This window comes from Jatropha curcas, chromosome 8 (genome assembly GCF_041381405.1).
Source record: "Jatropha curcas cultivar XTBG-Jc1 chromosome 8, XTBG_Jcur_1.0, whole genome shotgun sequence".
Lineage (NCBI taxonomy): Eukaryota > Viridiplantae > Streptophyta > Magnoliopsida > Malpighiales > Euphorbiaceae > Jatropha > Jatropha curcas.
In genome coordinates this window covers 4,531,091-4,559,058 of record NC_143158.1, presented here as the reverse complement: position 1 = coordinate 4,559,058, position 27,968 = coordinate 4,531,091, and the positions used below count along the sequence as shown (strand labels likewise).

Below are 27,968 nucleotides of genomic sequence, written 5' to 3'. Positions count from 1 at the left end.
TTTACTGTTGGAGATCACAGTGTTCTGTAAGCTAAAACATGACGAATTAAAGTGCAGTGAAAATTCATAATTGTATAAACAATGAAACATCAGGGACTAATAATACCAACTTAAAAACAAACGGGACACATGTCATAATTATGGTAAAAGTCAAGACTGATGTAATATCAACAAGCAGCAGATACTCAAATTGATTGGTAATATGATAAGATAACATGATAGAACAGCGGATTAGGAAAACCAATGATAACCAGGCAGTAAGTTCTTTCCTCTTGGTAAGTCTTTTTTTATATATATAAAGCAGGAAGAGTTCGAGAGGAGCCAGACCTCCCCCTTTATTCCTTTGCCACCCAGAGATAGGAAGAGAAAGAATGTATACGTGCATCTGTAAGAGTGTGCATGTGTGTGTGTATGTGCACGCGCGCGCGCGTTTGCAGTGCATCTATCTCTCTCAATGTGTGGGCGCATATCTCCTTTGCAAAAAGGACAAGATGTGAGTGGGTGAAATGGGAAGGGAATATGAATGATGTTTCATCCTTCCACTGGAGAATCAATATTCCCTCTTGCCATCACACGTGTACTGATAAGAGTCCCACCAGAAATAGGATAGATGCTACACGGAATATCAGGCTCAGCTTCTAATAAAGACTTTCAAGAAGAATACCCCAGATATCAAATTTTTATAGTTGCTCAGTGAGTGATTGTGAAAAATGGAAATTGCAATGTCTGATAAATACGCCAGGGAGAGAAAACATAGCCTCATCATTGGTAAATTGAAATATTGAAGCATAATAATGTTATCTTTTTTTCCTATTTGTCTATCAAGTCCATGTCAAAGATTAAAAAGTAGCGCAAGTTACGGCATAATTCATACTCAACTAAAACCTGGCTGATCAGATCGCCATTTATTCATCCTCTTAATCAATCTGTTCCAGTAGACACAAGACACTGATATACTCCAAGGGCAACATGCCCCACAGCATAATGGCCATTGCTACAACTCACCAGTACTATTAATTCGTATATTATGTCGCTCAAGAGTCGAGACAAGAGAATGGTTAATTTGTTCTTTGCAATAAAAGCCTAAATGAAAACAATTTTCATTCAGAAACAAATTTTATTGTAAATTTTCATTCAGAAATATTTTATTGTAAATAACTGTGGAGAAAAAATAAAATCAACATAAATTTACGCACTGGTCAATTGCACAACAGACAGCATGGAGAAAAAACTCTATGTAAAATTACCAAGTTCAATAATCAGCAGAGAATAAAAGAGGCACCTGTCTTGAAGATAAGTAGAAGCAGCTGCATCAAGAAAAAATTTGTGGCCGTTCCCAATAATTATCCCATTCACTGGCCAAATATATGCTCATGGGTGTACTCTAAGTACTTGTGGGCAATAATAGATCCTCCAAAAGTTAAATTTAAGGTTGCAGTTTGCAGATCTTTTTCAATTAAAATTTTCCCCAAGAATTGATTCTGTTCATCTCCGCAAAAATCCCATTGCTTGGTATACATTATTGAGAGTGGCATCTGCTATCTCTGAAGCTTTAGTACTGCCTTCTTCCAAGACTCCATCCAAATAAGCTGAATCAGATATTATTTCCCCATATCGAACCTGAAAATATATAGAAGAAATAATAGGGACCTAAGTAATATTTAACAACAATCAACAATAAAATACAAATTGGTGATCTTTTTAATACAAAAAAACAACAATCCCCACAGAGTTGTCAGCAAAATGGGGCAACCCATGAAACAACGATTGAGCATAAAATGATCTTAGCCTTGGCAGACTGCCAGACTTTATAACAACAAGCAAAATGTCTACACTTATGCATAGATAGAATAACATATGAACTTAGGCATAATGCCCACTAACAGCCATTTAGCCAGATAGTTAAAATAGGATGTGCTTGCACCACGCAAGCATAGGCAGAAGTAGATCTCCTTAAGTGATGGAAACAGCACAGAACAGATAACACATTCCAGAATGGATAAGCTCTAATCATCCAGATATGAATGACTATCTATTCATACGTAGACTCCCTCACCTTTACACATGGCTGAATTGACAGCATCTATATACACACACATATATACATATATTTCTCTCATATTATAGGGATGTAAGCTATATATGCACTCAAAGTCTATCAACAAAAGGGGATGAAGAAAGCACGCATGAAAATATTTTCTTCCAGGTGAACTAGCACAACTCTCACTAGAATTGTCAGCAAAAGTTGTTAGCAAAATTTTCTTCAACTACAGTATCAAAATTGAAAAACGTTAAAAACACACTTGAAAGATAAAATAAAGAGATTGAGAAAGCTGACTCAAGGACATATGTTGTTTGGTGGTAGTTCAAATGAAAACCATAGGAAAAGTTAGAAAGCAGTTGCACTTATAGGATACAACAAAAGCCATGAGTCATTGAAATGAGTTGCCTATTTGAATATAAGAACACCTTATCTGAATACCAAGAGTCGTGTTTAGTTCAAAACAAATTAAAATAAGATAAAACAGAAGGTGTGTTTAGTTCAGCATGGTGAGTGAATATACTGCCCCATGCAGGTCATGCCTTGTGAAGTAGAATGCAGGAGCAGGAGTAGAAACCTGGATGGGGTGTAGATGATCAATCAAGGCATCTGTCAAAAGAGGTTTGAATGTGCCCCAATTCATATTTTGACATTCTTGTTTGACTTCCTGCATTGGGAAGTGCTTAACAAAGTAATTTTCACTATAAAATATCTCCAAGTTAATAAGAGCAATGTCAAAGTCAAGCTCCTAAACCAAAGAAAACTAGATACAAGTTAGATTACCTCCTTCGTCTTTCCAGAGACGAGCTGATAGACAGAAAGAAGATTGTTGCATTCAGGTCGTTCAGGGTTATCAAATTCCAGACTGTAAGAAATTAGAAGGAAAAGCACACAATAAGATGCTACACAGTAGAAAATTCTTGGCAAGAAATTGAAAGTAAGAAAAATTCTTTCAATTTGCAGGACAAATTAAGAACTAACCCTGAAAGTGAATCAGTTTTGCATCGCTTAATCTTGTTCGCTATCACCTACAAGATAAAAGGTAAAAAAATATCAATTTTGAGGGAAGTAAAATGAGATTTTAAACAAGAAATTGGAGATATAGTATTAATCATTCATCAGGGAAAAAATTATTAACAATAATCATATATTTGAATAAGAGTATCAGAGTTAAACAACCAGAAATTAGCAGAACCATAACCACATTCTTTGAATCCATGCTTAATTGTTTAAGACTAATAGATAATCTCATTGAAATTTTCATAGAAACTCAGCTCCAAAACTTTAGTTATCCAACAAAAGATCAAAAGGACTGAGGTTTTATTGTTCCTTAATCTTTATCCACGTTATAATAACAGTACAATAAGATTTTCATGAAATGCTTTCAGATGCCAATAAAATTATAACACCATAATCTAGTTTTTAACAATATCATCTCAACCTACCCTCAAGAAGAAGAGATTTAACTAAAACTTGGAGAATAATTCAATACATTTGAGATCTGTGTCAATTTAAAACGGAAAGTTTCAAACAGTGGCTTGCACTTTAATTACTGAGTTCAGCAGGATTGAGATGCAATTCTTACCAACCAAACAGACACATTACTTCTGCTTCAGCTTAGTGAAGCAGAGATGTTCAACAGTTGGCCGGGCCCAAGTCGAGGCCAGGATTTTTTTTATCCTCAGCCTGAGCCTGGTCAGCCAATCAGGCCTAAAATGCTGTGCAAGCCCAGCACAAAGCAGTAAAATATATTGAAATATTAATAGTTTATTAACCTGGTGAGCTAGGCAGGGCACTACGTAATAGCAATTCCCAAACCCAGCCAACCTAGGGAGTAGGCCTCATCATGGTCAAGCTGGGCCAATCTTAAGGATCAACTAGCTTATCCAAGCCTGTGCTCAAGTCAGGGCCACATGGTTACTTGCGCCCTGAACATGTCTCCCTCGAAGCAAAGATCGAAGTGAATGGAATTACCTTTATTAAGGGTTAATTACACTTAGTGAATTTGGTGATCAAAATGAAACTACATTGAAAGACAAGTGGTAACAACTCACATCCTTTGGGTCAAGAAGATTGATTCGAGATTGGTCAGAAGGTGCAGACTTGGACATCTATATAAAGATAAGCACAGGAAAATGTCAATATGTATAAGAAAATCCTTCTACAAACATAAATAAAAAGAAAGTAATCAAGCAAATTATTAAAGCGAAAATGGAACATAATAGGTGGGAAATATACAAAGCTCAGTAAATTCCAATTCATATTAATTGTTTCCTTTGATGGTATGATAAATATGTTACATTCAGTCGACTTGATTCTAAATAGATAGACTAAATATTACTGTGTTGATCACCTTCGCAAGACCATCAGTCAGAGACATAATTCTGGCTCCAGCTGGTGGTATAAGAGGCTCTGGAACCTGTATCAAGAAAGGCATTAGGGAAAGGATTACTATCATCACTTGTTACATCATCATCCCATGTGAAGATTGTCAACCAGATATCAAGAAGAAGAATCCACCTTAAAGATTGGACCTCCACACCTGTGACCAGTACACAAAAATCTCAACACAACGGCCAAAAGTGCAATGACATTTTTTTTTCAAGAGAGTGTACATCATGCTAAAGAAAATATATAATTTCTCACCCTCCTAATTTTTTCCACTTTCTTCCTCCATATAGATAATTAACACGCTCAGCTAGCTCACGAGTCAATTCCAAATGCTGCTTTTGATCCTCACCAACTGGCACAAAGTCGGACTACAGAGGCATGCTGCAATGTATGAGGATTTTGTATATTTTGATTATTTAATTATCAATTTATCATCATTCATCAATACAAAGACGTAAATAAGCACAAAGAAAAGAGTTGAGGTTTCATGATTAACCACTAAAAATCAACTTGACTCAGTCAACTGTCAATCACAATCTAGCTACAATCAGTTTATTATTCCCTCCACCACCCACCACACTCACACACACAAAACACCTCCAACCTCTACCTTATATTATTTCTTTGCAGAAATAAATGAATTAATATATATATATATATATATATATATATATAAAACTCATTTTCATAACAAATGATCTACAAGTTTTAAAAACCACCTGATACAAAAGAATATCAGATGCCATCAGAACAGGATAAGTCAAAAGAGCAACCCCAACATTCTCATCCCCCTGCAGAAGTGAAAACCAATATATATAATTAATCTAAACAGATGAGAAGATAAAAAAAACATAAAATGCAACATTAACTAGATTCTCATGCATAAAATATACAGAGAAGTAAAAAAATACAGGATTTGTATAGAAAACTAAAATTTTAAAAACTGCATACAAGAAGTTGAATGCTGACTATCAGATAGCCATAGACCTACCGCCTTGCGGGATTTCTCTTTAAACTGAATCATTCTGTTCAGCCAACCAATTGGTGTGGAAGAACTTAGAAGCCACATTAGCTCTACATGAGCACGTACATGAGACTGCACAAATACAGAAGCCTGGATGTACAAATCAGAGAAATCAGACTATTATAATTACTAACAACAAATGTCCACATAGATGCATAATAAGCTGCATTATCAAGGACCAAGAGCTGCATGACCTTAGAAGTGTCAACACCACACGCCAAATAAATTGCTGCCGTATCCCTTGTAGCCTTAGATAATTGTTGTGTGTCATATGGTAATGTAATCTGTAAGTTAAATAGAAAATCTACAGCAGTTAAGATAGCTTGAACTGTTATTAAAAAACAAACAGTCTCCATCCACTCCTCTTTTTTTTTTTCAGAAGGAATAACTACACAATGAGAGAAAATAATTTGGAAACCACATCTAGCACCACTCCTTAACACAAGTTGCTCATCACTTTCAGTCAACAGATGCATAAGTTTGCCACACAGTGAAACACATATGTCCCTCAGTTTCTAACAATAATTATGAATGCATTGAGGTGCTTAACATGGTACTTCCTGGCATTGTTTCTTTGAATTAATAATGGATGTGGCACGTAGGACAATTTCACAGTTCTTAGTATGGAAATTGTCACAAACAAAGTTGTTTTCTCAATTCCAGGACAATTAATTACTAGGCACTAAAACATGAACCGGAAAGCAATAACAGTTACTCCCTCTGTCCCATAATTCTTGTTCTACCTTCCTTTTTCATCCATCCCAAATTGTTGTCCTGTTTCCTTTTTCAGAAATAAATAATATTTTAAGTTTACTATTTTGTCCTTATTTAATATGCCTCTTTGTCAACAAATATATAGTCCAACTACTACGTTATCATTAAATAAATCTTGATATAAACAAAATTAAAATATCAACCTTTAATCTTCTAAGTAAACTCTATTTAATCAAATGTTTGATTATGAAAATTATGTGATGGAAGGAGTAACAACTAGAACTTGAAACACAAAGCCCTACCTTCTTTAAGGTAGAAGAAAGTGATTTTTTTTTTTTTTTTGACACCCACTAAGCGAATACTTTCCAAGATATGTTAAGAAAATAATGCTTAATACAATTTGAGCAATGTTTGTAATACATCAAATAGCATTTGCTTCAGCTCACATAAGAAATGAAAAGAAAACAAATAACAATCAACTTTGAGTTGGGCAAAATCATATATGCACCGTGTCAAAGATATGAAACCCTGGCATAACAGGATACCTTCAAAATTAGTTTGCTCAAACCATCCTTTCTTACAATCTTCCTCCCAAAATCTACCTCACTACTACATCCACACATAATGGCATCTAATAAACCCCATGGTTCATTGTTTAAGCCCAATTAGCTAGGACACTGGCTCATCACCCACTACTAATCCTAGCATCTCATAGAACAAACAAACTGTCACATATGCAAATAAGCGCAGGTTCACAAACTATAGAACCCATAGAACTGACAAATGAGGTTTGAAATTTCAGAACAGCAGTAACCACATGTAACCTTAACAATGTACAAGAACATACTGATAGAGCTCATAAAGACTGCGGTAAACAAAAAACATAGCACACGAACAACAGTGAAGTGTGTGCTTAATTTTGGCCCAACGTCACCACAGCACTATATTTAACTTGAAAAAGTATTGAACATCTATAAGCACATACCGCATGGAGGTCCACAATGAAGAAGAGAGTCTCATACGTATTCTGTAAACATTAAAAATCAATATAAAATGTTAAAAATGAAAATTGAAATTAAGTTGCTATTTGAAGAAGAATAAAAGGTTTAGAATGCTTTCTCTTGAAATACAAAAAGACAACCTGAAGATCTATCCAATTCTTTATAGCACCAAGATAATTTCCGAGGTGAATAGATCCTGTAGGCTGGACTCCAGATACTATCCTCTTCCTGTAAATCAAAAGCATCCACTGAATCAGAACTTTAAGAAAAATGGTGAAATATTTCTTCGAAGTACATGTTCAAATCACATTCTCAATTCTAATCATCTATTACTATGAAGCAGTCTTCAAGTCCTAAACTAGAGCTTGTGCAGTGACTTTAATATAGGCAAAGAGTGAAAATTACTTTACAGAGCTGGAAGAGCTCTCCGGACCGGCGGGCTCCGAAAGCGAGACAGTGCAATGGCAACGGAAACCACTGGCGTATCTTGCATTTTGACGAATTAGCCCCGAACTTTGCAGATATTGCCTTCGCAATCCACCCAGCGACCTGCTTGAGATTACACTAGAATGTGAATTTTTCACTGAAATTAGACAGATAGAGAACGGAGAACTGATGAGATAGAGTACTGTGAAGATGCCAGGCGCAGAGGGGAATTGGATAGAAGGAGAAAGTGAGAAAGAATTGCACGTCCCATTGTCGTCGTCTTGGCGTGGGACACTTTACTGTCTTGAGAGAGCTTTAATTTGTATTATCCGATTAAATTAAATGGATGAGTGCTTGCGTTGTGCCGCTATATCACTGTTTACGGGTCGGGAAAACTGACCACATCCAGCCACATACTGATCGGTTAGGATCGGGTCGGTTATTTTAAAAATTTGCGCTACATATCAATACCATTAACGAGGAGGGTAAAGTGTTCAGAAATCCGAACTGTGCAATTTGAACTAAACCCATAGATATCGTGGTTCTAAAAAAATTACGAGTTGATTTGATTTCTTTTTTTTTTTTTTTTTTTCAGGACACTGATTGCCTGATTCATGTTAAATATCTTCATTTGATTGGTTTGTTTTTAAGAGAAAATAACCTCATTAACTTGAAGAAACAAAAATAAAAAACGGGATATACTTCTAAATATGAAAGGGGTGTGACAAGAGGATGTTTCAAATAAAATATGAGCACCTACATTAATTTGCCGTCTAATCAAAATGATATTAACATCCAATCTTTCATCTAAAATAGGTTTACAATTTAAAATAATTAGTCTAAAGAAGAATTATAATATTTTTAAGTGCAAAAAATATAACCTATCAATTAATATAAACATAGCCTAATATTCGTAATAACTAATAAGAGTGATTTTGGCAGAAAGTCTTTAAATGCAGGTTAATTTTCTCTATAGTTTGATCATTTACTAAAGATGGAACGACTTTTTTTCCTTTTAAAACTAAACGACTAGACATTCCATAGATAAAAGTTTTATTAAATTGGTTTCGTAGTACTGAACCGCCCTTCCTCCAAAAGTCTCGGCATAAAAACGACTACTCGTTCTCCAAACGGCCACTTGTTATACGCTATTCCAAAAAGAACGGATTTGATAAGAGTAAGAGTAAGAATAACTGAAACGACCTGCAGTACTAGTCATGACGAGAGTGGGTCATGACTTGGCAAATTTATTTAGACAGAGAGAGAGAGCCAGAGAGGAAGTACCAAGTATATGTTCTGGAAATTTGCCGCCGAGGCGATCTCAACGGCGGGTACATACTAAAAGCACAAATCCATTTCCGTTCGTCTTTTTAACAAAAACATCCAAAAATCCACGTTCACGTACTCCAAATGGATGACGAAGCCATTACGGCGGCAGAGAGATACCAGATGGCTCAGATTCGAGAGCTTGAATTTGAGGAATTACAGGTCGAGGAAGTGGAGGGTGAAGAGGACTCATCGGATGATGACCTTGACGCTATGTAATGACTACGATTTCTATTTCTTCGTTTCCTTTATTAATCACTATTGCAAATCAATTTTTATTTCAACATTCACTTTAACTTCGTGTTCTAATCACTGTCTACGATTTGAGAGATTAGGGTTTTTACTCTTCTGGACTTTCAAATTCGAGCTCATATTAGCTAAAGATATTTTCAATTCCTGTTTGTTTGTGGAATTTCTAGACCAGATATTGTTTTACTTTGAATTGAAATTTTTAATTTACGAGAAACTAAAACAACGAAATGGACGTAAGTAAGTAAGTTACAGAAGGTTTTCCTTTGGTTTAGTTCCCCCTCTCTCTATGTAAATTCAATTTCTGCAAGTGTTTACTCGTTGTTTCTGATTATGGGAGTTTAATTGCTTAATTTATGCACACAAGCCTTTTCCCGATGCCTATTTGCTCCTGATAGAGACTGAGAGACCAAAATATCAGATTGTGTTTTTTAAAACGATACTGATTTGGCTGCCTAGGGAAGTTCATGAATAGTCCGGTACATTATAATCAAATATAAATCATACAACATGGTATTTTCATTACTTTTCTGCCTATGGCAAACTTAACGGCTTTTAATTATATAAACACAATGTAGTTAATTATTGACATTTTCAAAATAAAAAATTTCATGCTATAGATCAAAGCAAGGTTAACATGACGTCCTTTTTTTCCCCAAATGTTAATGTTAATATTAATTGCAAATTTTTGAAAATTAAGATATTTTTATTGGCAAAATTGAAGTTAAATTAAAAAATCTTCTTGGAGCAAATGCCTTCCACTACCAAATAATTTCTTCAACTGGCGTATACCACATTAATTATTGCTGTGGGATCCTAATTTTCTGTTTGTTTCTTTCTCTCCATGCATCCGGAAAGTGGCACTGCCTCATCACATGAATATACTTTTAACACCATCTTGGCTCCTTTGCACACCTATCTTGGTGGTAAGCATGCACCAGTATTTACTTCATTGTGTTTTTGGGAGAGGAAGGTATCTTTCATTTTCAAATTTTTTGAGGCTGACAATGCCATTTGCATATTCCAGAGGTTGAAGACACTCACCGGAGGTTGGCCTTTTTAGACGGTGGTGCAGTATTAACTCTTCCGTTATTCTATCTTGAAGGTATGCCATGTACAAGACATTGATTTTTTATGTTGTCCTCCACATACATGTGCATACATGCATGAGAATTGATGATTGGTGTAATCTGTACCAATTGGTGATTGCCATAATTTCTGATAAATTTTTTAGAAGTTTTACTACAACACTATATTTAATTTATGTTTGTGCTTGTCCATGCATGTATCATAATTAGGCTTCAATTATTAAATACTATGTATCTTTTTAATTTTTGTGTGTGAAAAATTATTTCAAGAAGATGCAAGTATTAGCTTGAAATAATTGCAATTAGCAGCTTGTAACCTTGCAAGTTTTGAGGCTTGATGGCCTTCTCATGTAGCTGAGGACTAACAAGCAGTAAGATGCAACATAGCTGTGTCCATCTGCATTTGTGTTGATGATATGCCCTTCTATTTTCATCATTCTTCTTCAGTCAGCATATTCTAATCCTGCCACTTGATATTTGTCAGGAGTTGTTCTTTTCCCAGGGGCCATCCTTCCTCTTAGAGTTATTCAACCCAATTTTATATCTGCTCTTGAGAGGGCATTGACCCAAGTTGATGTTCCTTACACTATAGGTGTGGTAGGTGGACACCATCTGAAACCCTATTATTTTAATTGTTTTATATGGAATTCCTCTCTGAAGATCTTTTTCCCTATAACTGAAACTTGGTCCAGGTTTGGGCTTACAGGGAGCGTGGTAACAGACGATTGAGGTTTGCGACTATTGGGACAACTGCAGAGGTACGGTATGCTATGGTTATTAACTCTTCATAAGTGATTGGGAGGATGTCAATTTGTTTGAGTGGGATTTGGCATATCTCATGGCAGTTGTAGCATTACTTAAGATTAGTGTGCAATTGTATTTTTTTCAATCTCAACTTATACGACTTAAAAAATTAACTTTTTACTGTGCAAAAAAATTAACTTTTTACTGTGTTGGATCCATTAACATGGCATTTAGTGTCAAACGTAAATGCATGTTAAAGATGCATATGTTTTTGGCAAACACTTACGGATTTTACATATTGATGGATAAACCAAAATAAAACAAAAGCTGTAGGAATAATTATTTTACTGTGGAATCAATATGCAAAATATGCAATGTCAAGATGTTATGAAAGGAGGTCACCTGTGCAGTCATCTAGGTTGCTGGCAAAGTGCATTCCTGATGTGAGCAATGAAGATTTTTTGTGGAATTCCTGAGTAGTGAACTTGTGAAGTAGTGTTACTTATTGAACTGTGATTGTGAAAAATGATGTGATAATGCTGTTCATCTTACAATAATAATGACGTCATTCTGTTACATTGTTAATGTTTTTGGAATATTTATTTTCTAATATTAAAATTGCCTAGAGTTCACTAAATAGGTTCGTGGATGTTCTATGTGCCAGTCATTGAATCAACCATTCTGTTTATTTATTTATTTATTTGATGTGTCATGGCAATCATATTTGATATGTTTTCCTGTTGATCTAGCAATTGCTGGCTTTTTCCTTTCTAACTTATTATATTTAATTTACAGATTCGACAATACCGGCGGTTAGAGGATGGATCACTGAATGTAGTAACTCGTGGCCAGCAACGCATTTGTTTAAGACGCCGTTGGATTGATGTGGAAGGAGTGGTTAGACCATATTTATGTTACAGGAGTATTCCTCCTTTCTTTCAGCTGCCTGTATAATTGACGACTCATATATTTTAATATTTTCATTTCTTTAGCCTTGTGGAGAGGTTCAAATTATCCAGGAAGATCTGCCATTAAGGGCACCACGGGATGCATTTGGAAAATTGCCACCATTAAGTAATTTTCATGGCCGTAATATCTCAGGCATGGGGCCTTCAAAAGTCTCATCATGCAGACATGGGGATGGCGACAATGATTCAGAGGCAACCTCAGCAGAAAGCTATGAGAGTGAGCTTTCACTAGCTGAAAGAAGGATCCATCAATCTGCTATCGATTCATCATGTTCCTATGATACAATGAATGAATCAACAAGCAGTGATGATGACAAGTCTGGATCAGAAATGAAATCTACAAGATCTCATGCAAGTGATGCTGACTCTATTGGTTCATTGCATTTGGAACATAAGGAAAATATTGAAAAGACCACCTTAGGAACTGCGTGTGGTTCCACACCAGGAAAGCGATCCCGCAGAGGGGAAGGGTCCAAAAGGTGCTGGAAAAATACAGACCTAAACCAGTTTCGTAGAGTTCCAAGAGCATTCTGGCCCTACTGGGTATATCAAATGTATGACTCTTATTGCCTTGCTCGAAGGGGTGCAGGTACTTTGTTCGCAGAAAGTTCAATTATAACTTCATTTTTGAGTTGTCTTCACCAAACACATTCTCGCACGTGTTTCACTGTTATAGTGGACAGAATGTTTTTTGTTATACCTAGTGAACATGAATATATTATGCCTTACCCACCCGACTATATATGAATGATCTGGAAGTAGTTCAATCAGATAACGAATTTTCTATAATTTAACGTGTATCTGGTTTTTGATATAGGTATCAGTATAAAGGAAATTTATGAACATGACCATATACTTGTAACTATGTGTTTGAGTTGAATGTCAAAGAAAATCCATATCAAGTTGATTGGATCTTCAGAGTATTAATTATACAGATGTAATTAAAGAATTTACATAAGTCACATTCTTCATTATGCAGTTGGATAAAAGAGAGAGAGAGAGGGAATTCATTTCTGCTGTGTCTTATGGATTAATTGTTTGTGGACTTGACCAGAAAATATTCTACCAACATCTTAAATGCTCTTGTTTTGAACATCTTTCAGATATGTGGAAACAGATAGTTGGAGCACCAAGCATGGACGCTCTTGTGACAAAACCAGATCTTTTATCATTTTACATTGCCAGTAAAATTCCTGTGTCTGAATCCACAAGGCAGGAGCTTCTAGAGATTGATGGTATTTCATATCGCCTGCACCGGGAGATTGATTTACTTAAAAGCTTAGATCTTATTCGGTGTAAAAATTGTCAGGTAGTCAAATTTTGTGCTGTATCCAACGCTTCATTCATTACCTGCATTCCTGCTTGTCCCTGTAATAATAGACTTGCCCGCTTAGTCCCTTGGTTAGAAACAAAAGTAAGAATCTAAGCTTACAGTATGAAGGTATTTATTATCTTTTATTTTCTTTGTCTTTGTGCAGACTGTGATTGCCAGGCGAAGCGATATGCTGGTAATGTCTAGTGAAGGTCCTCTTGGAGCTTATGTTAACCCACATGGTTTTGTGCATGAGATAATGACTTTCTATAAAGTAAATGGGTTAGCACTCCATGGGCAACCAGATAGAGAATACAGCTGGTTTCCTGGGTATATACTTTATTTTACAACTCTATGTACTATTGATTTTCTTGAATAGCCTGTGGCACAAATTTTTCCTTGGACTGTTGATACCCTATTTCTCTCACTTGGATAATGGATTATGTACGTGAAGATTACTGCATTTGAAACTCATGGTCTTATCTGGACGATCTCTTTTTGACGTTTGCCATATTTTGCAGATATGCATGGACAATAACAGAGTGCGCAAATTGTGAATCTCAAATGGGGTGGCTTTTCACTGCCACAAGAAAGCAGCTGAAGCCTCAATCTTTTTGGGCAATCCGTAGTGCACAGGTCGCTGATGATGTAAAATAAGTTTGGAATTTCTTAACTGCTGCTTCTGATTTAGTTTGTGGCCATGCAATGAGTTTAACCTGTAATGTATATATCATCAGTCGTTTTCATTTCTTCCTTCTGAAAAGGAAAAAGAAAGAAAATACATAGTTTCATAACATGTCTGGTGACTTGGATCAAGTTGTTCTGTGACAAGTGATATGTATTTGCGATCAATGTTGAAGCTTCATCGAGCCATAAATTGTCTGATTTGGAAGAGTGAGTAGTGTTCCAAATGACAATTGTTCACTTAATGGAGCTTGTACCATTTTTGTTTGGTTTGTGGATTCAGATATAAGAATAGTAAATAACCATATTAAGTAAACATAGATCAAGTTTGCTGAGGAATAATAAAGACTTGTAAATAAATAGAAAAACGTCTTATTAATAGATTTCTTCCGATACACGAATATTATAATTCAATCAAGTGGAATAAAAGGAAATAATCTACGTTCTCAGGGAAATGAAAAATAAGGCAAGGATAGCCGCAAAAGCTTTGATACCAACTGACTGAGAACTAAACTAAACTAATCATAGATTGAGGACTGAATTGCAATTCAGTCATTGAAAAGAAGGAATAAAAATCAGATAAACTAAAATCGAAACAGAAAAGGTTCAGAGCAAATTGCAGGCCCCAAAATGTGCAAAAAAACACCGCAGGCTTAACGATAGCATCGGTAGACTGGGCTGTACATGCAGCTCTCTGCATGCTGAACAAGATCCTTGGGACGTGGGAGATGGGACGCCAGACCTATAAAGTATTTAGATAGGGTTAATGAAGCATATAAATCAAATGCATCATCTACAGAAGTACACGTCAGAAAAGAAGCTCACCAAGTTCATATGCTTTAGCAGCAACCTTAGCAGCAATGTGGGCTGAAATCTTCCGGATGTTGGCAAATGGAGGGTAAATAAGTCCCTTGTCAAAATTTTCCTGTGTCACTTGTGCAGCCAAAGCTTCCGCTGTTCCAAGAATAAGCAATGAGAGTAATTAAGTACTGTTTCTTCAAATTCAGTACAATTAAAGTATAACTCCAATAGTCTTGTCTACTTACAGGCTGCCAAAAGCATGTCATCGTGCACACGAATTGCGCCAGAAATGATCAACCCCAAACCAAATCCAGGGAATATGTAAGCATTGTTCGACTGCCAAAAAAAAAAAAAAAAAAAAAAACAATGGGAGTTAAGAAACTGATTACAGTAAATTTCCAGTTTAAATATATATTACAAAGAAAAGTCAAAACCTGGCCAGGCACGAAAACTTTCCCATTATATTCAACAGGGTCAAATGGACTTCCGCTGGCATAGATAGCACGGCCCTCACTCCACGTGTAAGCTTCTTCAGCTGTACACTCAGATTGTGAAGTAGGATTGGAGAGAGCAAGAATTACAGGTTTCTCATTGAAGGATGCCATGGCCTCAACCACCTCCTTTGTGAATGTTTTTCCAACTCCGGATGTTCCAATCAAGACTGTCGGCTTGATTGCCTTAACAGCACCCAAAAGTCCTTTGACAGGTTCATGGTCATGAGCCCAAGGCTTCTTGAAGTGTTGAAGTGATTCTTTACGTGAGCTAACGATCAGTCCCTTTGAGTCCACAAGCCAAAGCTTCTTGCGAGCCTCTTCAAGTGGAGCTTTCGTCTGTTTTGATATCTCAAGTGCTATAAGCTCAGCTATACCAGTTCCGGCCTCTCCAGCACCCAAGAATAAGAATTTATGGTCGGCCAAGGTTCCGCCAACTAATTTCAAAGCTGCGAGAAGTCCTGATAGCACCACAGATGCTGTTCCCTGTAGTAAATGAGATAAATTTGCAATAAGAGAACTTCCATTTGACACAAAACAGATTCTAATCAAACAAATAGTGTTAACAACATTTTTTACCTGTATATCATCATTGAAAACTAGATGACTTGATCTGTATTTTGCCAGTAGCTCGAATGCATTGTGATTTGCGAAATCTTCAAACTGAAAAGAACATTTACATTTTCCAAAGAAAAAATTAGGTCCCCAAAACTCAAAATAAACTTTCTTATCTAGCATATTTGATATTACAATCGATAACTTACTTGTATAAGGACTTTCTCCCCGTAGCTCTGCTTAACTGCCGTCACGAACTCCTCTAGAAGTTCAGCGTATTCCTACATCACAGCAGAAAACCCAAAACACCTTTCAGAATTAATCACCAAGGGCTAGAAAATATAAATAAAAATGATTCGAAAGAGTAAAAAAAAAAAAAAAATAGTAATTTTGTTAAACCTGTCCAGTTGCCCTCTTTTGTTTTAGACCAATATAGAACTCATCATTCAACAATTGCTCATTGTTTGTGCCAACATCAATAGTAACAGGCAGACACTGCGATGTTGAATAAAAAGTTGAAATTTTTATCAGTAACTGAAGTAGAAAAGAACTAGATACTTTGCTGATGCTGAAATAGAAGAAATCAACTAACTCATCGAAGTCCGGTATGGAAGGGAAACAGTATGGCATCAAATTAGAAGAGAATGTAACTATTTAAAGAGCTTATAACATAGTGAACTTACTGCTGAAGGACGTATTCCCCCCAGTGCAGTATACAAAGCGAGTTTTCCGACAGGAATCCCCATTCCCTGAAAACATCGAAAAAAATTATATTTGTTTACAGAAGGACAAAAGCTTGTGCATATAACTTTGACATGTGAAGATAGGATATGAGCATTATTACCTGACAACCAAGATCTCCAAGTCCCAAGATACGCTCACCATCAGTAACAACAATAACCTGTATATTTCTTTCTGGCCAGTTCTTCAATACTTCAAGAATCTTGCCCCTAAAAAAAGAATATAACAACTCATTATCTTCTTTTATATTATATATGAATTATGCAAGTATGCTATTCAAACTGCTATACTTCTCCTTCAAGCTGATGTAGAGGCCCTGAGGTCGCCTGAAAATGCTTCCATATTTCTGGCAAGCTTCACCAACTGTGGGAGTATACACAACAGGCAGCAGTTCCTCGACATTATCAATCAAAAGCTTATAAAATAGCCTTTCATTCCGCTCCTGCAAAATATAAAAGGCTTAGTTAGATATTATTTGTTCAATCGATTAGTGAAAAGATCCAACAATTAAAAATTCGCAGAGTTTCCCTTAATTTAAAACCGCATAGATATATGATTAATGCGGAGTACCTGGAGATCCATCATGGCCATGTATCGTTGCAAAGGAACTTTATACTGACGAAGCAATTGCATCAACTTTTTCTCCTAATAAACCAATTATGTATAGAATTAAGCAACAACTACATAATTCGGGAATCATAATATCATATGTGGGGTTGAATTGCTAGCAATGCCAATTTAAGCTAACCTGGAGCTCCTGAGTGAGAAGTGCTGGAGGCAGAAGGCCACGCAAGTAATGAGCATCCCTCTCTTTCTCATTGAAAGCAAGCCCTTTATTGTGGCGTGGGTCTCTCAACAATGTATACCCACTGTAACAAATAAAAATAATAATAATAAAAAAAAAGAAATCAACTCCTGCAAATCTTAGATGTATGGATTGATCACTCATCAGAAAACTTTATTGCTGTTTATTTCAGTTTTGTGACTCATTTTTCTTAATCCAAAAATTTAAATACTAATTAACGCGAATTTTTGTTCGCAGAGAATAATCTGGCTACAAAATTATGAAGTAAACGTGGGATCTAATTTAAAAAATATATATATTAAGCAAAATATAAGGAACATTAAGAGCATAAATATCATAACTTTCCTTAATATAAACAAAACCCAAGTCAAGAAAATCTGAAAATAAATAATGTGTCCAAAAAAAAAAAAAAAAAAAACACCAACTATACATAAAGTGCCATATAAGAAACTAAACACAGGCTTAGCTTTATCAAAGTTTTCATTTTTAGTTTTTTCATTTTTAACACAAACAATAAAATTTTCACCTAGCAACGGAGACGGTCCAAGGGGTGATAAGCTGATCCTCCGTGGCACTATCCTCACCATAAACATCCTCAACACCACCACCCAAAGCTACATTCTTCTTCTCCATAGTTGAATCAACACCGTTTGTTTTTGTACTCTCCATTAAAGCCCAAAACTTTATCTCTCCTCTTCTACACAGAATGACTCTCTGCAAATCAAAGAAAAGCTCAAAAAACGAAATCAACACAGAAGATACACGCTCTTTGTGTTTGGTATGGAAAAACGAAAGAGCAAAGCCCACCTTATATAGGCACTAGAAAACCAAGAATTTCTAATTTTTCTTTTTAAATAATATAATAATATTATTTCTGAAAATGGAAGTTCAGGTTTGGTTTCAATGTCAAAAGGACGAACGTAGACAAAAGACTACCAACACGTACAAATTGATTCAAAGAAAATAAAAAAAAATATAAAAGAATTGCTTTGAAAAGAATCTATAATGAATGGGTATACCACAAAAGTAAGTCTCTTCAGCGAAATCATATTGCAGGAACGTGCAGAGAACTGTAGACAGAGTGAAAAAGATAGAGAGAGAATAATTTTGCGCGTTTTTGGTAGAGAGAGAGAGAGTCTTTGTTACGCGTTTTTAAGTTTAAACGCAACGGAACGGGAAATTGAAGTCCTTAGTTCGGTAAAAGTGTTTTTTTCTTTAATAGTAGTTTTTATTTACATGAATTTCACTGTGATATACAATTTACTCATAATTAGATTTTTAATCTAATTGGATAAAATTTTCTACTAAAAAAATTAATTGAGATTGTTTTTTAAATGAAATAAATATATTGATAACTTCATTAAGTAAAAATGGATAATAGGTTTATGTAAAAAAATCAGATTACCAATTTTCCTTATCATAAATCCTTGAAGCATTTTAACCAATATAAAATGGAAAATTTCATTAAAATTACTCATTTGAAAATTTGGCTTTTATTAAAAATTTCTACTAAAATCAACCTAAAAATTTAATTTTCTGTAAATAGTATATCATAAATAAATTTGAGCTTTATTCCTTTCTTTTTTTAAGAAAAAAAAACTTGTTTTATGAGATTTTTCTAGTGATATTTGAATATTAACATTTTATATAACAACTTATTTTTCCTTTTTTACATTTATTTTAATTATTTTGGAGTTAAATGTTTTGTGCAAGAAAGATACAAATTGCAATTTCAAATTCACTTCCAATCTTTTTTTTTTATTTTTTTATACCAAAAAATATATGTATATTGTTTACAAATGTTTATGGATTTAATTTTATTTAAGTAATTATATAATGGGTCAATTTTCTTTAATAAATAAAAATCAAATTGAACTTCCCCATCAAATATTTTTTAAGTTGATTAAGTTAAGGTTTTAGATACGTGTAGTCTAATAAATTTTTTTCGTCTTTGTCTTCTTGTATGTGAAAAATAAGAAATTTTAATTAATGCTTCTTTCAACTTTCATTTATTGTTATGCTAAATTTAGCATCCTTAAGAAAAACAAGGCAAAACCAATATTGTGAATGATAACTTAACAACAATCCTTTGAAATTTTATATGAATGCACATAAAAATTCATAAATTAATCTATAAATTGAAATGCCCAAAAGAAAAAACAAAAAATTATGAAAGTAACTAAATGTACTTTTTAGTATAATTTTGTGGTATCATGTCGTTTCAATTGGAGATGATGTTTCCCAACTTTGAGAATTAAAAAACGACATACATTGATTGTATGCGAAAAGACCAATTCCGGTTCTCAATTAATGAATGTAAAATTTGGACAACGCATTGGTGGGAATTGAAAAAACTTGACAAGAAGATAGAAGCGATGCAGGGAGTCACGTGCCTGTAGCAGCTAAACTAAACTACCCTTCTTCTCTTCAAATCTATTAATTGCATTGACATTTAATTTATTAAAACTACTTATTTGAAATTTTTATTTGGACTTTGAAATATATATATATATATATTGATTCTGGTACTTTCTTTTTATTTACTGTTTTTACATTTGAAATTAAAAAAAAAATGATAATTCAAAATTTTGAAGGATAAGAGAAGTAGAAAATATCCGCTAAAATATTTTCGACTAAAAACTTTTTACTTTCCACATCTTTAAAGAATGTAAACAAAATTAATTAAATTACGCGGATTAATATTTATTATCTTCTTTTAATTTTAATTTCCGTTACACGGTGAGGCGCGCCGATCTACTTACCCTCTTTGAATTCTGAATTTCATGTTCTTAACCCATTGTGCTTTTGGGATTTTGACTTTGAGGTTTGACCGAATTCTTCCACGTTTTTCTGGAAATTTGGGAGTCAAATATTGAGGGTTGGCGTAGTTGTAAAAACAAACCAGTTTTTTATATTGCTAATCATGGCTAAAAGTAAAAGTTTTTCCTTTTTAGCTATTTTAATGTTTATATTAGGTTAATTAGCTCCTTTCTTTCATCAGAATTTTTCATAAAATATATGAATTTATTTAAAGTAAATTAAGATAATAAAGTATGAAAATGTGATAGCATTAAGCACCAATAGATTGTTATTACTGATTACAATAGATTATAACAACACTTGTAGATGTAATTTAAGTGCCGATGAAGCATAAAAATAATAATAAAAATATTATTATTATTATTAAAAGTAAATTTTGGATTATCAAAAATGCCAGCGTCTACTTTTTTGACGTTGACGATTATCGAAATTAAGAAAGAGAGTATGAAATGATATTATTCTTTAGATGAAAGTATAATATTAGTCTCTACAATAATACAATATGTGAATGCAGATTTACGTAGAATACACCTTTTGGTTGGTAGTAGGTAATATTATATTATGTTCCCATTAATTTTCAAAAGTCTTTTTCGGTCATTCACATTATATTATTATGTATATAAACATTAGACGCAGCAACTCTACATTGATCTGGAAGCTTTGACGAAGAAAACTCGGGACTTCTAAACGAATTGAAAGACTAAGTCTATATTTCTCAGTTTTTTTCCGAAAAAAAGATTACTAGTTGTGTTAGTTACTGTCAGCCACCTGTTGAGTGTTAACATTTTGATTTAAAACACTTTCTTAGAGCGCACCGACCACCGAGCACTTATGGGATGCGCTATCCTCTTTCTGTAGAATCATAGCATTGCGTTCTTCAGCCGTGACAATAGAGTCCCACTTCAGACATCTTTAAATCATCAATTTATATTTCATTGTCATATTATAAGTGTAATTTAAACAACTTAATTTTATTCAAAAAATAAAACCTTCCAAATTTATAGATTACACTTTTCAATATTTGAAATTCTATTGATTTTACGATCCATACATAGATTTTGTAAAATGCTTGAATTTCACATTTCATCAACTCAAATGACATGTTACTCATCCCGTTTGTTGTTTTGGAAGAACTAAATCATTTTTACTCAAATTAAATTTTCTAAAGATGAATAATAGGAAAATTTTTCCTTGTGGTTGGCAATGGATTGAGAAAATTTTCCATCCTTTTTCTCGTTTTATATATTTATAATTAAATCTCTTGAATTAATTAGCATTATATCTATGTGATTGACTGGTAAAATGTAGTTCTAATAAATTTCAGTATAACTATTGAAATTGTATGGGTATTAATTTAATTACATTTAGCATAAAGTAACTAGTAATTTTTTCAAAAAAAAAAAAAAAAAAAAACTCATATAACTTCTTTTGGGTTTAGATTTTTTCAACAGTGGCCACATATTCTGCAGTCTGAAGGTATGTCTTCTTCTAATTCCAGTCTTTCTATACCAAGCCTAATGTTGGAATTTTCAGTCACCGATCTCCCACAACTAATTAAAAGAGCAAACGACAAGTCGTTACTAACTGCAATGAACTACTAATAAAATAAAAGCTACTCAAAACGATGCCGTTAAATAGGAAGACCTCTCCGTTACTCCGTGTACTTGGTCTCTGTTAATAGTACATCATCTTGGTTTTCTGTTTATTGGTGAAAACATAAATTATGGTGGTTTTACCCTTTAATTTAAAATAATTAAAAATGAGTTGAGACTTTGTTAAAAAAAAAAAAAATTCCAATATTCATAAACGTAGCAATTATAAAATAACTAAACTTTCAATCATTAATTTTAAGTTGTAATAAAATTTATCATGTGCATGGCTGCAACCAAAAACAAGAAATGGTGGATAGGTTAAAAGGGAAAATCATTTCATAAGCAAACAACAAGCTATTTGAACAGGTTTATTTTATTTAACACAAAATGAAATATTCTTTTGATGTCAATCTGCGTATTTCTTCTCCAAGAAAATAGGTTTAGGAGTTTAAATTTTTTAACTTAGATGTGCATTCAACTATTAATCAGTCCAGCAATATAAATCTATCAAAAATTAATCATTCTGCTTATTAATAAAACAAGGTGTTAAATTAGGGTTACAAGTGAATAAGTTGGATTTCCGAGGAACGCGGATCAGTGAGAGGGAGTATTTATAGAACCAGGTGTCTATTTTGCAAGCAAAGAAGATTCTGTGCAGAAAGACCTGATAGTTATGACACGTAGGCCTGAACATAATTAAATGTTCTAGATTTTGAAAACTCCAAGATATTGTCCAGTGTCTCTCACAACTTCCAAATGATGGGACTGTCGCCTGATGTGAAAATCAAGAAACCAAAGAAAACTACTAAGAAGGGATAGATTGAATGTCTCAGTGCAAAAGGGCCAAAAGTATGCAAGAACAGCAAGCATGCAAGAAAGATTAAGCAAAGCTGGGAGGCATAAAATGAATTGAAGAAGTAATCCAGACCAGAGACAAATAGATTTGTGCCCCAAGGGATTGACGAAAGGGGAAGAAGATTACCCACCCACCCCCCTTCTTCTCTCTGTCTCGAATGAAATAGGGCACTAGTCGGAAATGGGTCCCACTTGTCATGGAATAGTCCAATTTGGTCATATCGGAGGTACCAACGTCTTGACCAAAAACCCATCTTCCTTATAGAGAGAATAAATACTGAATAGGCGCTTAATCGAGTACAAAAATCACCCTTTAGTTCTGGCTCTATTTCATCTGAAACTTTACCCAAAAAGTCTCTTTCTTTCTCCATAGGGTTACCAAATCTAATTTAATCATATTTCAATTGCTATTAAACCAAAAAGAAGACACCGTTTCTTTTTCTCCTCGTTAATTTTTGGAGACTGTACATGGATCGTCTCCGCCCTAGGCAGAGATTGCAATTCTCTGGCTTTGCAGAGGCTGAGGTATAATTTTCTTTTTCTTTGAGCTTTTTGTTATCCATCTATCGATTCTTTATCTGGGTTTTCCCTATGCTCAAATGTTAAGCGTTTAATTTTGGCTGTAGTTTATTGAATATTTTTTTCTTAACTCTGCATTTTTAATTGCTACTTTGTGTGTGTTCCTTTGATGATGGTTACATAGTAATGCGGTTATATTGTGATTACAATACCAGAAATTTTTTCATTTTGCTACAAAGTTTGAAAGTTTCAGCTTTTTATTTCAGACAGCTGCAAGGGTTTGGAAAAATTAATTGGAAATGTTAGATATTATCTTATATGATGTAAACAATTTTATTGGTGTCTTGATTGAAGCTTCTATTAACAGAAAATTTGGGAATCTGTAATTGTTTCCAACCATGAATTTTTTGCTCATAATGTCAGTTCATTCCTTTGAAAAATCCTTGTTTATTGTGTGGATATGTTAGATTGTTTTTCTCTCCTCCATGGCAACAGATTCAGAAGATGGAGAAATTGATAGAGGAATCAAAGCAGTCAATGGACAAGGAATTTTTTCAAAAAATTGCAAGAAGTTTTAAGTAAGTTGCTTTCAGGTGCATCTTTATTCAATTATGAATAGATCAAATCACTTGGTTAACTTTGATGATCATGGTCCTGAAGTGTCTTGCGATTGAGTAGATATCAAAAATTTTGCAATCCTTCTTTCTTGAAACACTTAATAATAAATAATAATCCTATGCATGATGGGGTAGTATTCTCAAAAGAGAAGACAACAGGTCCCATATATATTCCATGAATTAAAATGTGCATATGTAACTAGTTTGGGCTCTAACTCCCCTTATTTTCACTTGCTATGGACTTGCAGTTACTCTTCTGGCCGTGCTGGGAAACCTATTGTTAAATGGACTGAGGTTTTGCATTCTTTTATACGATTGTTATTGCTGTTATTGCCAATTTAGTCCTGGAAGAGGGTATTTCTCATATGTATCTGTTGTATAACTCTCCTACCATTACATCATGCCCAGGTTCAAAGTTGGTTCCAAAATAGGCAAATCAATTACGCATCCAAGGTGGCTTCTTCAACTGATGCATCAAAAGATGACCATTCTTGCCCAAAAAGTAGCCCTTCAAATGATGCAAAAGAAAGTTCTCAAATGCCTAAAGGTGTTCCCTTTTCTCCATATTTTGACATGATTTTAAGTGCTGCCAAACGTGAAAAACTGCACAAGAATATTAGAGTTTTATTAGATTAACTAGATGCTGGCTAGTTCATCTGATTTAGCATTGATGTATTAACTGCTGAGATATGCTCATTTTCAGTTAGTCTATATTTATTTGTTTTGTATGATCTTAGATAAGTTATTTGTGGTTTCCTACAATGTATGTCTGTACATATGTCCTTTAGTTATTTTTTGGGTGATTGTCCATTAATTTTAATTTTAAAAAGGGACTGTTAATAAAGAAAATATCTGCATCTGGAAATCCAGAAATCGGTGGAAAGAATGAGCAAAATTAAGAAAGATAAAAATTGTTGCATAGATTGTGCAGTGTGGTTGCTGCAATTGTTTAACATGTCACCAGAGTTCACAATGCTCAAAAGTGCTAATGTAAAGTGCAAAGTTTAGTACTTAAGAGTCTTGTGCTGTGTCCTTGGTTTACTCTAATGTGCAGAATGAACTCAAAAGGGTAAGCAATAAGCAATAATGAAAAGATATAATGTTTAATAAAGAAACTTTCTTTTACCTATCCCTTTCATTTCACTCATTCTTAATTATCCTTCTTTGTTCTCATTGACTGCAAGATAATTTACAAATAGTCTTAAATGTTTAGATGCTTATGCTTGCAATGCTACCCAATGCATCTTCCTGCTTTTGCTTCTCATGCAGAAACCAACGATCTTCTAGAGAATGATTTTATATTCTAATAGCTAATAATGTTGGTTCAAAAGCAGGAGAGAAAGTGCCTGATTTATCTGAGTTGGAATTTGAAGCCAGGTCATCAAAAGATGGAGCATGGTGAGCTTCCAGGTCTTGAATTGTTGAATCTGGTCCTTTATTGTTTCAGTATACCTTGTTGGGTATTTACATGTTTTGTAGATGGGAAAACATTAATTTGAAAGACAGTTTGATCTTTAGAGCTTATAGGCATCTCTTTTGAACCATTTCATTTAGGCTAGAATTAGAAAAAACTGAAGAAACTTTTGAATGACTGTACAGTTTGATTTCTAGTACTAAATGGTAAGTGTAGTAAAAATTTAATCAATATCCATGAAGATGGAAATTTTGATACAGTTTGGTTGGCATGATTGTTTTGAGTATCCATTGTATGATTACCTTCATGCTAATGTCTGTGGTGGAAAGGTTGTTTCCTTCTTCAACTGTGTCCAAAGCTAATGTCTAGCTTTCTCTTCTGGCTTTGTAGGTACGATGTTGATATGTTCCTCTGTCACAGATTTCTTCCATCCGGTGAAGCTGTAAGCATTTAGATCAGAATATACTGCCTTATCTGTTTAATTAAAGCTGAATCATTGTAGCGATGTTAAACTGATATGTAAAAGGCCAAAGTTATTGCATCGTTATAGGCATAAAACTAAAACGAAAAAAATGAGTTATGTTTTCGATTGAAGATTATACTTCATTGATCAAGGCCTTGAAACAAAAAAAAAAAAGAATTGAATTCTTAAAATGAGAAAAATGTTTCAAAGCTAATTATCTTTCATTGTTTTCCTAATAAATAGTTTGATGGAATTTTTTCATTTATTAAAGGAAGTTCGGGTTAGATTTGTTGGATTTGGTGCTGAGGAGGATGAATGGGTCAATGTAAAAAATGCTGTGCGAGAACGCTCTGTCCCGCTTGAGCATTCAGAATGCCACAAGGTGCAAGTGGGAGATACTGTATGCTGCTTTCAGGTAATTTTAACTGCATCTTGCAATTTTTCTATATATTTGGCACTATAGCTTATGTTCACTATTGGTATAATTAGGAAAGAAGAGACCAGGCTATATATTACGATGCTCATGTTATAGATATTCAAAGGCGGATGCACGACATAAGAGGCTGTAGGTGTCTCTTTTTGATTAGATATGATCATGACAATACTGAGGCAAGCATAATTCGCAAATTATTGGCACATCTCATCCATTTCTTTATTCTGCTGCTAACACTGGGATTGAATTGCTGAAACTCTCTCTATTCTTTTCTTCTACCAGGAAAGAGTCCGCTTGAGGAGATTATGTTACAGGCCAACATTATAGGTCTATGTTTCAGCTGTGCAATTTTTCCCTCCAAAGCTCGGCCTATTTTTTGTTTTTTTTTTTTCCAAATTATTATTAGTTTTATTCTAGGTTGGATTGGGACATGGATTTGCATTGTGACGAGGCTTTTGAAGGCTATAGGCATAGTAGCTGAGGTTAATTTACTCGCTCTGTTCAACCTGTGCCAATGTTCACTGTTGATATGTTGACTCACACTCGCTGGTCGAGTTTTGAAAATGCCATTTCTGTTATTATTGTTTGAAAATCTCGTGAAATTCAAGATGTTTCAAGATATAAATTTCAGAATTACTGAAATTGAATGGATTCATGCCAAGTGGTTAGCTATTTTTCTGAAAGTAAGAAAATGGGGTTTCTGAAACACATGGAAAATGGTTTTTATTTTCTTTTTTGTTTTTTCACCTGTTAATATGTCACAAATTTTCTTTAATTTATTTTCTAATTGAATCAATCAACATTTTAAAAGAGTTTCTCTAACTAAATGCTGAATATACCTTTCATGGTATCTAAAAAAATACTCCAAAACATCGAATCTTTGGCCTAATAAATCATAGAAATATTTTATCTATCCAAACTTTATGCTTTACTAATAATAAAAATAATAAAATTGAATTGAAAAATTAAATGATTTGAATAATCACAGGATTTTAAAAAACTAATGGAAAAATAAAAACAGCAAAATTGAAATAGGATCACTAGCTACAAACAGCTTGCTGGTAGCCCATGAGCTGTAGTACGACTCGATCAGGTAACCTCTCTACTTTGACACCCGCGAAAACCAACTATATAAACAAACAAGTTCAAATATTTAGCATGTCTATTCTACTAGAGTGCATCTGTAGCGGCCATGGCGAGAATGGAGAAAGATTTGTACGTTCATACTTGGACTCTTCTTCTTCGTTTGGATCTCAAAAATTACGAATTCAAACCCCTCTTCGGCTATACCTCCATTCCCACCATCACCTACTGTTGCCGTGAGATATTCAGATTCTAATCGTTCTTACTATCCTTATCCATTGGGCGTTGTCAAATCCGGATCCAAGATATATATGATTGGCGGGGAGTATCTAATTTTTGGCCATCCATTCTCAAGGAAAGTCTATAAATTCGATCTAAGTAAAAATTCCTTGACAGAATCTAAAACCACCTTGAAATCTATCAAAACGAGACTTATAGTGGAAGCAATTGAAGGCAAGATTTATGCTATCTACAGAAAATCACTTGAAGGAAACGATATGCCTCTGCCTGCCAGATTTGACACTTTCGAGGTTTTGGATCCCTCATCTGTCGATCCCAGTTGGGAGGTACTACCCCAACCCCCTTTCTATTACACTCTTAGTCAAGATGTAAATGATAATATTGTGTCAGAGCATTTTGTCCTCAGCCATAAGCTGTGTGTTCAGACTCGGTCACGTACGCTCTTCTACTTTGACACCCGCGAAAAACACTGGTTTTTGGACACAAACATGTTCAAGTATTGGGATGGGCCTGTGCTGGATGATCATTTTCCTGGTAGGGGAAGGTTGGTATCGGGAGATGTTATCGTTGC

The 27,968-nt window shown here is 34.3% G+C and overlaps 4 protein-coding genes across 10 annotated transcripts; 2 read left to right on the top strand and 2 right to left on the bottom strand.

Annotated features, from left to right (window-relative positions):
* Nucleotides 1-1,097: 1,097 nt before the first annotated feature.
* OVA4 (Nucleotidylyl transferase superfamily protein) lies at nucleotides 1,098-7,959 on the bottom strand. 3 transcript variants are annotated; one of them, XM_012222004.4, is made up of 15 exons: nucleotides 7,801-7,959; nucleotides 7,577-7,720; nucleotides 7,312-7,399; nucleotides 7,156-7,197; nucleotides 5,651-5,740; nucleotides 5,424-5,546; nucleotides 5,152-5,223; nucleotides 4,688-4,800; nucleotides 4,562-4,583; nucleotides 4,395-4,460; nucleotides 4,096-4,152; nucleotides 3,023-3,069; nucleotides 2,825-2,906; nucleotides 2,619-2,708; nucleotides 1,098-1,620 (listed from the first exon to the last, which is right to left on the bottom strand). In XM_012222004.4, the coding sequence occupies exons 1-15, from the start codon at nucleotides 7,866-7,868 to the stop codon at nucleotides 1,486-1,488; spliced, it is 1,239 nt and encodes a 412-aa protein (XP_012077394.1). In that variant the 5' UTR covers nucleotides 7,869-7,959; the 3' UTR covers nucleotides 1,098-1,485. The 3 variants fall into 3 exon arrangements, with proteins under 3 accessions (XP_012077394.1, XP_012077393.1, XP_089581170.1); XM_012222003.4 differs by having other exon boundaries at nucleotides 7,577-7,723; nucleotides 7,801-7,942; XM_089725044.1 differs by lacking the exon at nucleotides 2,619-2,708 and having other exon boundaries at nucleotides 7,577-7,723; nucleotides 7,801-7,944.
* A 902-nt stretch (nucleotides 7,960-8,861) lies between these two features.
* LOC105638223 (ATP-dependent protease La (LON) domain protein) lies at nucleotides 8,862-14,236 on the top strand. The gene is made up of 10 exons (XM_012221999.4): nucleotides 8,862-9,138; nucleotides 10,031-10,098; nucleotides 10,200-10,277; nucleotides 10,745-10,857; nucleotides 10,953-11,018; nucleotides 11,800-11,901; nucleotides 11,997-12,561; nucleotides 13,076-13,281; nucleotides 13,451-13,614; nucleotides 13,806-14,236. Exons 1-10 carry the CDS (start codon nucleotides 9,008-9,010, stop codon nucleotides 13,939-13,941), a joined length of 1,629 nt encoding a protein of 542 aa, XP_012077389.1. The 5' UTR covers nucleotides 8,862-9,007; the 3' UTR covers nucleotides 13,942-14,236.
* Nucleotides 14,237-14,317: 81 nt separating this feature from the next.
* Nucleotides 14,318-18,532, bottom strand: LOC105638224 (NADP-dependent malic enzyme). 2 transcript variants are annotated; one of them, XM_012222000.4, is made up of 14 exons: nucleotides 18,381-18,532; nucleotides 17,888-18,075; nucleotides 17,305-17,425; nucleotides 17,127-17,201; nucleotides 16,847-16,998; nucleotides 16,660-16,765; nucleotides 16,499-16,564; nucleotides 16,215-16,310; nucleotides 16,025-16,096; nucleotides 15,840-15,923; nucleotides 15,204-15,746; nucleotides 15,015-15,105; nucleotides 14,794-14,922; nucleotides 14,318-14,710 (listed from the first exon to the last, which is right to left on the bottom strand). In XM_012222000.4, exons 1-14 carry the CDS (start codon nucleotides 18,408-18,410, stop codon nucleotides 14,622-14,624), a joined length of 1,842 nt encoding a protein of 613 aa, XP_012077390.1. In that variant the 5' UTR covers nucleotides 18,411-18,532; the 3' UTR covers nucleotides 14,318-14,621. The 2 variants fall into 2 exon arrangements, with proteins under 2 accessions (XP_012077390.1, XP_012077392.1); XM_012222002.4 differs by lacking the exon at nucleotides 18,381-18,532 and adding an exon at nucleotides 18,169-18,325.
* Nucleotides 18,533-22,407: 3,875 nt separating this feature from the next.
* On the top strand, nucleotides 22,408-26,666 carry LOC105638221 (protein SAWADEE HOMEODOMAIN HOMOLOG 1). 4 transcript variants are annotated; one of them, XM_020680988.3, is made up of 9 exons: nucleotides 22,412-23,153; nucleotides 23,643-23,725; nucleotides 24,013-24,058; nucleotides 24,173-24,311; nucleotides 25,096-25,162; nucleotides 25,569-25,620; nucleotides 25,913-26,056; nucleotides 26,131-26,206; nucleotides 26,357-26,666. In XM_020680988.3, coding segments are annotated over exons 1-9 (666 nt in total). In that variant the 5' UTR covers nucleotides 22,412-23,096; the 3' UTR covers nucleotides 26,359-26,666. The 4 variants fall into 4 exon arrangements, with proteins under 4 accessions (XP_012077388.1, XP_020536647.1, XP_012077386.1 ...); XM_012221996.4 differs by having other exon boundaries at nucleotides 22,417-23,153; nucleotides 26,131-26,250; XM_012221997.4 differs by having other exon boundaries at nucleotides 22,419-23,153; nucleotides 25,099-25,162; nucleotides 26,131-26,250.
* The last annotated feature ends 1,302 nt before the right edge of the window (nucleotides 26,667-27,968 follow it).